The sequence below is a fragment of the Ochotona curzoniae genome, unplaced genomic scaffold (genome assembly GCF_017591425.1).
Source record: "Ochotona curzoniae isolate NIBS_2020 unplaced genomic scaffold, NIBS_Ocur_1.0 contig_50, whole genome shotgun sequence".
Classification (NCBI taxonomy): Eukaryota; Metazoa; Chordata; class Mammalia; order Lagomorpha; family Ochotonidae; genus Ochotona; species Ochotona curzoniae.
Window position 1 is genome coordinate 3,116,750 of NW_024466446.1, and position 12,291 is coordinate 3,129,040.

Here is a 12,291-nt window from a genome sequence, read left to right on the forward strand (position 1 = left end):
AGACAAGGACCTTAACCACTGCACTATCGTGCCTGGGAGGGGAACTTTTTAATTCTTAAGGTATTTTTCTCCACCTGTGTGTGTTACTATTTAGAATTGCCTTAGCAGAGAGTAATTAGCAACTTTTGCTTTGTAGGTTTCTGATGTAATGATTTATTCAGTATTAGTTGATCCTTGCCTCTAGGCATGGAAACTGTGCAAAATGTAACAGGTCCCCTAATTCCTGAAAATGTGTTGTAATTGTTTGTTTGTTGAACAGATGAATAAATATCTTGAGGGCATGGCAGGTCCTCAGGTGGCAAGCATGAGTGGATTAACTGTGTGACTGGGGAAGGCACACTTGTTTTGTTGTGCCCTCCTCTGATTGCTGAAGCAGAACAAATATTAATTAACAGGGGTAGGCTGCTGGTCAGATCAGACTTTCCCAGCTGAGTTGGCAAAGGTGAGTTTAATTCTTTTCCTCCGTAAACCAACCCTCTTAGGTACTAGATGTGTATTTCAACACAATATTTAATGTCTCATTTTCTTGTAACTCGTTTTGTCTCTGGCGAAAATTTTGTGGAGTGTTGGGGTCACAACTGACGTGTATATTTCACAAGCATATGTTTCTCAAAAAAAAAAAAAAGAAATTCTTCTGATAGAATCACTGCAACGAATTGGTCACTGTGTAAATCCCTTCAGGAGGGAACCTCATACCTTGGCTTTTCCATTTCTAAAGCACTTATCCAATTTTTATACCTGCTTTTGTGGTAGCTTGAAATAGCTTAAATATCTATTAGGTACAAAAATGACAGTTGAGGGCCACCACCTTAATAGGATTGTGATGTCAGACTTGAAGTGTCATATTTAATTATTGCTATGGTAGCTGCCCTGTGACAGGCTTGGAGAAAATTTAGATTCCATGAAAGAGTCGAAGAAGTTTGCTGAGGACTCAATAGGACTTTGTGAAAGGGGTTTTGATTCTTTTAAATAAGCTTGCAGTTAAATGAATACGTAGAATCATTTTAGGACTAAGTAATGGTGCTTAGATGTTAACGTGGACTGCTTCGTTGTATTTCTGACGACGTAAATGTTGAGCAAAATAAGTTGAATTCACCCTGTCAGAGTTTTCCAGTACCAGTGCTGTTACTTTTGTGCTTAATACATTATCCCATTGCAAGTGACTTGTTGGGCTGGATGTACAAGGCCTGCTTGTGCTGATTGTAACTGGCAGTTCAGTGCACTCGCCTGGGAAATGGGACAGCGCAGCCGCACACACAGTCATTCCCAGGCCTCCTTTCTTCCTGCAAGCTGTGGAGTGGTCCAGCCCCTCTGTGTTACCAGTTGGCCAGGGATAGCATTTCACTGGGCTCTCTCTCGCCACTCTGCTCTTGCGCTGAGCTGCAAGCAGAGAGGTAGAAGATAAAATGTCTTAAGTACGCTGGTTGTAAGTGAACTTGCTGGATTAGAGTGATGAGAGTGGCACAGAGAGTTCTCTTTTCATGGAAATGGACTCATTATTTAATTGTCTCATATCCTGAAGGATTCTTGAGTCTTCCTTTTTAATCGATGGTTTTTGAGTTGTGGACTGTTCCGATTTGAGGGCTGGGTGGGAGAGCCGAGGAAGGAGAGATAAACAATGTGGTGATGCCCTCCATGAGAGACCCCCGGTAGGCAATATAACAGGTCTTGCTTATTTGTTTTTCCTTAGGGCCATTTTAATTATTCTGGAAAATTCTATTCATTTATCCTTTTTCAAACTTCTGTTTTCTTGAGTGACATTTGGCCTTTTGAGCAACAAAATAAAATTGGAAATGCTAATGTTTTGAGCCGACTAAAGGAGGAAAATAAAAATGTCACCATGGTAACAAAGCTGCTTTCTAGATGGTTTCCTAAGATATGCGTGAACTAGAAGCAGATGTCTGATTTGAGAATCTTGCCTCCTTCAATGTAAACAAATAACTTCTGGGCAGGTGTTGGAAATCATATGGAAATCCTATTAAGGGGCCCCGGGTTCCTGTCAGTCAGGAAGCCCGGTGCCACAAAAGGGCTGCTTGTGGAATAAAGGAGCAGAGTAAATTCTCATTAGGCCTGAGCTTTTCCCAGGAAGTGGTTGTAGTGATGTGTCCTTTCTCCTGTGAACCTGAATGTAAGCTGTTGCTCGTATTGATCTATTCACTGCCTTTACGTTGTTCCTCTTCATTCCAGATCTTCAGGCGCCCCTGCCAGGCTGGGCTCTCCCCCTCACCCACTCTTTCTGTTTAGATTAGCACTTGATCTGTGCTGCTGCTCTGAGAGTGGTGACATTTGTGATTTTAACCTCCCACCCTTGGTGGAGGTAGGCTTGTGCAACAGAAGGAGGGGAAGCTGATCTTGCCTGCTGGGCCTGGTTTATAATGCTGGCACTGGGGGCTCAGGCCTGTTTGGAACTGGCACATTGAGTGGAGTGGCGGTTCTGACGACTGTCCTGTGTACCTTTACTTGTTTTCATGGGTCGAACAGAAACTTAGAGTGTCAAGAGACAGGTTCTTAGAACTTTGACAAAGCATAGGTGGTGTTTGAGAAGCCTGTAAGGTACTTTCTGGCTTGGCAGTGCTAGCCATGTGAAGTTGCATTGTATAAAACAAAAGCAGTCTTAAAACTCAGCTTCTCAGTACACTAGCAACATGTCCGGAATCCAGTAGCCACTGAAACAGCAGCACCAGTAAATATCCCGTAATTGCAGGAAGTTGTGCCCCATGGCACTGCGCTTCCTAGGGGTGCTGGGTGCCAGGCCTGTGCTGTCTGGTGAGAATGAACTCTTGGTACTAAAACACTGACTTCCTCTGTATGCACAGAAAACCAGTGTGTGTGTGCATGTCTGTTTTGTAGCTTCCATATTGCCTGGGGCTGGTTGGAATGGTCGGCTGCGCTAATATAGTGATCTTTAAGTGGTTGTAGGGCCTTTTTCTGTTGTTGTCATGGAACTGATTGAATATGATCTTCCTAAAAGGGACCCCTAGGAGATGTTCAGTGTTTCTGGTTGGAGGTTGGGTGGGGAAGGGGAGGGTGCAGGGAGGTCGGAGGCCATGGATAACAGCATTCTTTATGATACTCGGAAGGTTAGATGTGGATAAACACGGAACAAGGCTTCAGAAAAGCCAGACTATTATTATGCAACATTTCTCGGACTATAGTCCCCGAGACGCACTTCATAAAGCCAATAAAGTGCACACTGGTGGTCTCCTGTTGCCCTAGCAACGGACCATGGGGCATAGTGTATGTGAAATGCACGAACATCTGTGAATTAATCTCTTTTAGTTTGTTCTTTTCTTGGCACTGATTGGACCACTCAGCCTTGTGTCTGTGCCACTGTGTTCGGAGGGGTAATCTAAAGCCGTCCCCGGGGCCTTGTCCCTAGAGTGGATGGTGGAATGGAAAGTGAGGGCAGGTTTATCCCGGTAGTGCATTCAGCAGTGGAAGGATTTAGCCTCACAGCACTCTCGGTGGGACGTTATTAGCTTACTTTCTGGTGCATGGGGAAATGAATAAAAAATTTTCTAGTAAATCTCAGCATTATTGGGTTTATTGCACCACCTCCCCCCCCCCCAAATAATCTGCAGAGAAAATTGAAATAATCACTTGTGTTTAGACCACAGTTATGAGGACTTGAAAGCTCTCTGAGTTATTCCACATCCTGGCTCAGGCCCAGCCCCACCCCAGTGCTTACACCAAGCCATGTTGGACTATTGGGCGCTGGTCTGAGTGAGACGCCTCAATTGGATGCTTAGGTTGGCATCTGTTTTCGACCTAGACTGACCTTACTTTGGGAAATTTTAATCTAGAAGGTGACATTTTTGTCTTTGGAGGAATAGAGCAAACTGACCACACACATAAGCAGCCCTAGAGCCATACTTGATTTAATTAGTCTGTTACCTCGGTGGGAATTGCCTTCTCCTCACTTTGCCCCTTGGCTTCTTCCCCTTCTTCAAGCTGCCCCTCCCCCGCACCCCGTGGACTCCATGTCCAGTTCTTCCTGAATTACCAAATGCTTGCTTGTAAACTATTCAGCACTCCTCTCATCATTTTCAGTTCGCTGTCCCTCTCCTCCTTCTTTTCTTCCTTCTGCTCTTGTTTCTCTTCTGTTCCGTAATGATATGGCCCTCTATCCTGCCTCAAGAGGAATGCAAAAATATTACATAGAAAATGTGTCATGGTGGATGCAGCCTGCATGTTCAAGGTTGCAGGTAATCATGTTAACAGAGCTCTGTGTTCAGAAACAGTCTGTTTGACTGGCTTGATCGTCATTAATATTGGAGAGAACTGCCAATTTTCGTATCTTTTTCATATTATAAAGGCACGGCTATTCCTCTGTAGCTGAAAGCATTTCCTGGTTTCCTTGTTAGACAGCCAACCAAATAGTTCCTGACTTTGAACCTTGTTGGTATTAGTAGATGAACTTGAACATTGAGCAATGCAGTCTAAATAAAATATTTAAAATTAGTCAGTAGGTATTGATTTGGCAGCTGGAGGGCAAACATGCGTGCCTCTGGGTCATTTTGAAGGGAAGGGGTACATTGAAAAGATTAGATAACAGTCCCATCCCTCAAATACGTCATTGTCTTATTAAAGTTTGCAACTGAGATAGGCTGTTTTCTGAGTAAAACAAAACGTGTTACCGGATGGCTCCTCTTCATTTCTCTGAGCTTCTGGTGAGTCCTGAATTCTTTAAGAATGTGCATATAACACTGGTTTATGATGGTTGGCAGACTAGCTCTGAAGGCGCCCTTCCCAGGGAGCTGCCAGGGCTGTTGTGCAAATACATGCAAACATGACCCTTTAGCAAGCACTGACAGCCGTGCCAGTGGCAGCATGCTGTGACTGCCCAATTCCGTCTGTGCCTTTTACTCAAGTTCAAGAGCTGTTTTGTAGAAATTGGTGAAACAGTTGGTCAATAGCGTTAAAAATAACTCCTTGAACTTGTCCTGTGTGAACATCCTCACTTGCTTTCTGATGGATTTTTGCTGATTTAAAAAAAAAAAAAAGGCTGGGTGAGGGGGTGTGGGGGTGCTGTGCTATTGCTGCCATTCTATCCCCACGTCATTTTCTACTGTCCTTTGTGACTTTTAATTTACTAACTTCTTATTAGCCACTTGAAACCTGACTTCTGGGGATCATTAAATATTTCAAGAGGGAAACGGAAACTCTTCATTGTGCTTTTCCTGTCCTGGGCCATGATTTGTTCTTGCTTGTTTTTTAAAACCCCAAGTCCTTACACCAAGAGGCAGCAGTTCTTAGACACTCATGGTGTAAAGTCGAAACTCCAGGGTGAGAGGTGGCAGGGAGTGGGCTGGCTGGCATGAGAACAGGAGGAGTCTCATGGTGCGGAGGGGTTGTTTCCTTCCTCTGTGTTTATCAGAGTGTGCTGAAAGCAATAATTTTTTTCTAATCTAGATGTTTGAGGGCTAGAAAAGGAAAGAACATAAGTATTTGGGAAGGAGAAAGACCTGTAGGATTTCAATGTTTTCCTCCTACTGTTTGCACCGGCCTGGCAGAGAGCAGTAATTCTTGAATTTTATTATTTTTAACTTTTTAAATTCTGATCATGTTTTAAAAATAGTTTCAGAAATGATACTATCACTTGAATTACTGCCGTGGCTGTGTGAATTTGTAAAAGCAAATTTTCTTACACACACAGCAAGCGCTACAGTGAGACATTTGGCAGTGGGAATGATGTCAAGGTTTCAAGATGGCTACTGAAGACTGCCTGGTACCTTGCTGTTGTGCCCACCCCTAATGGGGCAGGGGCAGGCTGGCAGTCTAAGCAGAATCCTTGGTACCGTGCATGGAGATACTCAAAGATCTCATAGATAATTGACTCTCATGATCATCTGAAAGACTGGCTTTTGATTTTAAAATCCCTGTCTCTTAGGAATTTATTTCTGCAGCCAGGTTAGGTATCACATGTTTTCTTTCTTAAGATTTATTTCTTTTCATAAAAATATTAAATAATAAAATATTTTTATTATTATATTGAAAGGCAGATTTACAGAGAGGAGATAGAGAAAAAGATCTTCCATCTGCTGGAATGCCACAGTGGCCAGAGCTAAGCCTATCTGAAGTCAGGAGCCAGGAGCTTCCTCGGGGTCTCCTATGTAAAGTAGGGCTTTGGGACTTCCTCTATTGCTCAGTCAGGCCACGGGCTGGGAGCTGGATGGGAAGTGGTGCAGCTGGGACATGACCTGACACCCATATGGGATCCTGGTACATGCAAGGCAAGAAATTATCTTCAGAGCCATCATACCAGACCTGTGTTTTCTTTCATTTCCTTTTTTTTTAAGATTTATTTTATTTTTGTTGGAAAGTCAGATATACAGAGAAGAGGAGAGACAGAGCGCAAGATCTTCCATTCGTTGATTCACTCCCCAAGCAGCCACAATGGCTGGAGCTGAGCTAATCCAAAGCAGGAGCCTCTTCCGGAATCTCCCACGCGGGTGCAGGGTCCCAAGGCTTTGGGCCTGCCTCAACTGCTTTCCCAGACCACAGGCAGGGAGCTGGAAAGGAAGTGGGGCTGCTGGGATTAGAACTGGCACCCATACGGGATCACGGTGTATGCAAGATGAGAGTTTAGCTGCTAGACAACAGCACTAAGCCACTTGTGTTTTCTTTTAGATACCCTATTTTTGCTTTGTAACTGGGTCACGTTGCAGTGGCTGCCATCAGCTATAGGTGTATTCAAACTGGCAGCTTGGTCTAGCCCTGCAAGGTCCCAGGAAGAGGCCTTGGTCAACCCTGAAATTGGGCCAAAACCTTTTGGCAAGAACTTTTTAGGATCCTGGACACCTAATTCAGGGTGTTAGGGCCTGGGGAAAGCCTGTGTGGGTGTCTGGGTGAAGCCAGGGGTCCATCTGGGCCAACTGTTTGATTTGTATGTCACTTTGCAAACCACACTGTTAGAGAGAGGCAGGTGGTTGCGTGGGGCTGTCCTCTGGAAACTGAGCCTTTGTTAGATGAACATATCTACATATATTTTTAATCATAAGTAATTCAGGGAATTCTAAAGCATAAAGAACATATAGAGTACAAGCTTTAGGCGTAGGTACTTGTAAACTATGCTTTGTTGTTTATAAATCTGTGATTATACTTTAGAAATATCCATTAAAAAATCCCAAGTGTGTATTGTCCCTTATGAAAGAGACACAGAACCTTTTAAAAGTTGATCATGTCAACTAATAGTCATTGCGTCTCAGCCTGCCCATCCAGCTTGTGTGGGAGTGAACACGCCAGGCAAAGGTTAGACCTAAAAGGATTAGTGGTGAGAATGCAGGTTTGTTAGACGAGAGATTATCACCGGGAACTGACTGGGGTCATGATTTCTGTTTTCAGCTGCCTTTGTTCCTTTCTTGTGCTTCTGCAGGCAGACAGCTGGAAGTGCTGCAGAAATATTTGAAGAGCCCTGTTTAGTGGTTTATGTGGAAAGTCGTTGAATAATTCACATAACAAATGATTAGACAAGCACTTGTCCATCTGACTGAATTATTCTCCGTGTTTGCCGAAGCGGCGAAGAAGGGGCACAGTGTCTCCTCCTCCAGAGGGTATACAGTGGCGGTATTGACCCATCTAGTTCTTGGGTTTCAGCCTTTTGTTGACATTGTTGTAAATGAAGGCAGCCCGGACGCGCTCTGAGCAGCTGGGCTGGGTAATTGTGAAGGATCCCTGCTTGTTGCCATTCCCCCCAGTGTTTGCGATGGGTTGTTTGCTTTGACTTCTGTTGAACTGTTGACAAAAGCATTAGATACAAATGGGAACAAATAAAGTGGTGAGATGCCAGGAGGGCTTGGCAGGAGTAGTGGTTTTCATTCTGACTTAAATGGAGGGTGGAGGAACTTATCTAGATGGGAAATGGAAGGTGCATCAGTGTGTGTGTGTGCGTGTGTGTGCGTGTGTGTGTGTGTGTGTGTGTGTGTGTGTGTGTGCGCGTCTGTGTAGCACTGTTTTCAGATGCCAAACTAGAAGGTGATCTCTGCCTACCTTGGCTTACGGAAGTGAGAGAAAATCAAAGGGGCTACCATGTTTACCTCTGCAAAACCCACGCTTGTACTTATCCTGTCAGCCATGTGTGTGGCTGACCAGGAGTCTAACAATGAAGTCGGTTCTGGATTCCTTTCTTGAAAAGCACATGCACACACATAGAGAAACATGTTTATTACTGGGAGTATCCTGGTTTAGGGGAGATGACAGGCCTGCCATCGAGATAGGCAGGATTAGGAAGAACAGTATATGCTAAAATAGTATGGCTAGCAAAATGGAAGTCATTTGCTGGAACGCTTTGAATTTGGTTTAAACAAAATACTCTTTTGTATATTCAAATGGGGAGTAGCTCAGCTGTTGTGAAGCCAGAAAATTAATGGTATTTTTAGTGAAATAGCAAAAGCATGTCAACAACATAACTGCAGTTGATAATGCTGGCATTTTATTCATGAGGAATTATCAGTGCAGGTTACTGGACAACATAGTGTGACTGAAAATGATTGAGTGTTGGAGGAGCCGCTGCCCTTTTGCTCAAAGACTGCATTTTGCATTTAGTCTTCCCCAGGCTTCATTTGTACATGTATTTTTTCCCTATCACAAACCAAAATATGAAGTCTTTTTGGCAGAGAGCGGTATGCATATTTTACCTTTTTAAATGCATGCAAGAGAAAGTCCTCTACGCAGAAGCAAGGAGTTTGTTTTCTTTGCACAGGTGGTCCCTGGAGGTGAGGAGGCTGAGGACGAAAGCCCCTATGAAGAACTTGTTTGAGCGTACTAAACAGTAAAACTTGGCATTTTAATGGGCAAAAACTATACACGTAATTTGTCTTCTGTTTTGGAAGTAAAAGATTTGGAATAAGTGGTAAAGTGAAACATGGATAAGGATAGACAAACTATGTTTAGTTGGTTAAAATACCGTCTGCGACCGACGTTTCGGTGTTGATGATCATTGAAAACTCTGCTCGAAGTCACATTGGAATTGTCAGCAAGGTTAAGTTGTGTCTTTGTGTTTGGGCCCAAGAGCTCTGGGCACCGGGTTTCCTGCGCTGCTTTCCCAGTGTCGGGCTGGGTGCTGGCTGCGGTGCTGGGCTCCGTCTCCCGACCCGCCCCAAGCAGGGCCAGAAGGAGCGTGCTGCACCGTCATGTGCTTCTTCTGTGCCTCCAGTTTTGCCTTCAGGAGTTGCCATGGGAGAGAAGAGGAATTGACCACAGGTATGTTCACCGTGTGTATACCAGGTTGTTTTCATCTTCTTACCTGTTGTAGTTGTACAAACCAGTGATTGGCTGAGAGGTGAGGACTTTATAAAAAATGAGGGTGTGCTGCAGATGACTATTCTCCCAAGTTGACTTTTTTTAAAGATTTTTTTTTTATTGGAAACATATACAAAGAGGAGGAGGGACAGAGAGCAAGATCTTTTGTCTGTTGATTTACTCTCCAACTGGCTGCAATGGCTGGAGCTGAGCCAATCAGAAGCCAGGAGCCTCTTCCTGGTGTTCCACATAGGTGCAGGATCCCAAGGCTTTGGGCCATCCTTGACTGCTTTCCCAGGTCTCAAGCAGGGAGCTGGAAGGGAAGCGGGGCTGCCGGGAGTAGAACTAGCACCCATATGGGATACTGGCACGTACAAAGCAAGGACTTTAGTCACTAGGCTACCGCACTGGGCCCCAAAGTTTACTTTCTTTAAAAAAAAAAAAAAGATGATGATGATGATGATCCCGGGTTTCAACTCTCAGGAGCTATTTTGTTTGTTTCAACAAATGATCAGATGTCCACGCCTCAGTCTAAAGTGTAAAGTCTAAAGGGGGGGGGGGGGAGTGGCTCTTTGCTGTCATACTGTGTTAGCACTGGGGAATGGGGTATGGACATTTGATGACGTCTTAGAGACCCTGATGTGGGGAAGAATATTCTGAGGGTGTTACTTGAGTGGTTTTGATAGTTCTGAGTTGAAGCAAAGTCCCTAAAAGAACTGGTACAAGGTGGGGCCAGTGCATATGTGATTGAGCAGTTGGTATTTCTTACTGGGTTTAGTCCTCGGGAAGAGATGGGAGAATCTTGCAGGTTGGGAAATCAGGAAAGACAGTAAGGCCAGAACTTTTTCATTAGCAAATTGAAAAGGAATGAGTGCTTGAGACTTCACATGCTTGACTCAGCGTGACTCCAGAATTATGAGAGACCCTGGGCAAAGCAGTTACAGGCTCACACGTGAAACAAGTGGGTTCTAAAGACATTTACTAGGCCAAGACAAATAAATGGGTGCATAGCACCCTCAGGCAGTGGCCAGGGCTGCCAGGGTAAGCATATCCTGGAAGAGACGTGTTTTACGGACAGTCTGCCTCTGTCTTCCCTCCTCCTCTTTTCCCACAATTCAAGCTGGCATTCCTGTTTGCCCTGCTCTTAAAACTGCAGTATTACCTTATAAACGGTGACTCAAAGTGGCTCTTTGCACCCTGTTTAAACTCCGTTGCTTAAGATTGGGAAGTTGCCATAGGTTCGGACTTGTCCACTTGTGTATGTGTGACCTCGTGTGAACTCTGGCCTAGCATTCAGGTGCAGGGGGCAGGTTCCCAGCCTGCCTTGGGGCTGGACAGTCTTTTTGCTGTGTTCTGTTTCCTGTAACTTGGGACTGGAAAAGATGGCCAGTCCTTAGCAGGTGCTTGTGGCTACCACCTTTTAAAAAAAATGCACAGAATAGATTACTTGAAAATGACTTTGCTCAGTTTATTTGGGAAGGGTGAAGTTTAAATTGTGTTTCGCAAGCGAGTACCAGACAAAGCAGAAAGAAGCAAATCAGAACTGTGCCGGTTTGCATAGGAAATTATCTTGAGGTTCAAATTCTGCAGAAAATCTACAAAATGGATAGTGTAGGTGCAGGTGGTCGAGAATTAACTTCAGATGCTCTGAGCACATTCTTAAATTCCAAGAGGGTTTTTTTGTTTTGGGGTAGTTCAACCTGGACTGGGAACATGAGTTTAAGTTTTACAGCAGAGACGCTTGCCACTCAAAATAGGGACCTCTGGGTCCTTGTCAGATTTGTCTTAAAGGACAGTCACCTGCCATGCCATGTGTTGACACTAGCAGAGGCTAATAACTACCCTTGTAGGCACCGAATGGTCTGAAGCCTGGAGTCATGACTTAGCCTGTGTCGTGCTGAAAGCCTCTTTATTTCCATGTCAGATTATCTGTAAAATGGACTTCTCCCTCCCGTGTTGTAAAGTAGAACAATTCCAGCGTTGCCCTGACTGTGTCAGGAGAGGGAGTGTGCCCAGCCGAGGCTTGTCCAACAGGAGACACTCTGCCCACCTGGGTTGTTGCTACTCGTAGGATCCCCGTCAGTAAGTTTGGCTGTGTGGGGAAGGAATGCACAGCTGTGCACCGTAACACTGATTTATTTGCAGCTCCTTTTCTTCAGCTGAGTTAACACAGCAACCTCGCGAGGCAGGTGAGAGTTCGTCTTGGCATGGGCTTCTGTGGGGGTACCTCTGGGGAGGAGAGAGGGGCGCTTGCATACTGTGGGATGGCAGAGCTGGGTCCAGCGGGGCAGACTGAGGACTGTCTGTCCCCGTTGGACAAGTGAACACTTTATCATATGACGCTTGGTTGCTGTGTTTTCAGAGGAAGCAGCCTCAGTTGTTCTAGAAAAGGTCAGTCTGGAAGATTGCAGGTTTCCTGTGCCTCTTAGACTGGTCAAACAAAACTTTCCTTTGCTTGTTAAAAAAAAAAAAAATTATTGGGCCCAACCCAATAACCTAGTGGCTAAATCCTCACCTTGCACGATCTGGGATCCCAGTTCGTGTCCCAGCAGCTTCACTTCTCATCCAGCTCGCTGCCTGTGGCCTGGGAAGACAGTAGAGGATGGGCCAAAGCCTTGGGACCCTGTACCCACGTGGGAGACCTGTAAGAAGCTCCTGGCTCCTGGCTCTGGATTGGTTCAGTTCCTGCTGTTCTGGCTACTTGGGGATTGATTCAGCAGATGGAAGATCTTCCTCTCTGTATCTCACTTTCCAATAAAAATAACTAAATCTTTAAAAAAAATTTAACTTTTTAACTTTATTTCAAGGGCAGAAAAGGGAGGAAAAAAGTAAGACAAGAATGAAATTTTGCTGTGTGTCTTACCTCCCGGAGATGCAGCTTGTTCATAACTTGTTCAGGTTTGATGTTTCACAATGCTACATTAATCAAAACTAGGTGCCGATTGTATTCTTCCATAGAGACTGATTTTATTCAAAAAGGCAAGGAAAGGAATATTTGTCCAGCTCAGAAAACCCTGAGAGGACTAGATGAAGTGCAAACTTTGTACAAGC

At 44.6% G+C, this 12,291-nt stretch overlaps 1 protein-coding gene across 24 annotated transcripts in view; it reads left to right on the forward strand.

The window, feature by feature from the left end:
• Nucleotides 1-12,291, forward strand: part of TLE4 (TLE family member 4, transcriptional corepressor) — a 130,450-nt gene that overhangs the window by 73,058 nt on the left and 45,101 nt on the right. For 4 of the 24 annotated variants that reach the window (XM_040988821.1, XM_040988812.1, XM_040988822.1 and 1 more), the window contains one exon: nt 2,004-2,035. The exons of the other annotated variants lie outside the window; for them this stretch is intronic. In XM_040988821.1, coding sequence (XP_040844755.1) covers nt 2,004-2,035 — 32 coding nt within the window. The remainder of the gene's footprint in view (nt 1-2,003; nt 2,036-12,291) is intronic. 24 annotated transcript variants of the gene reach the window in all.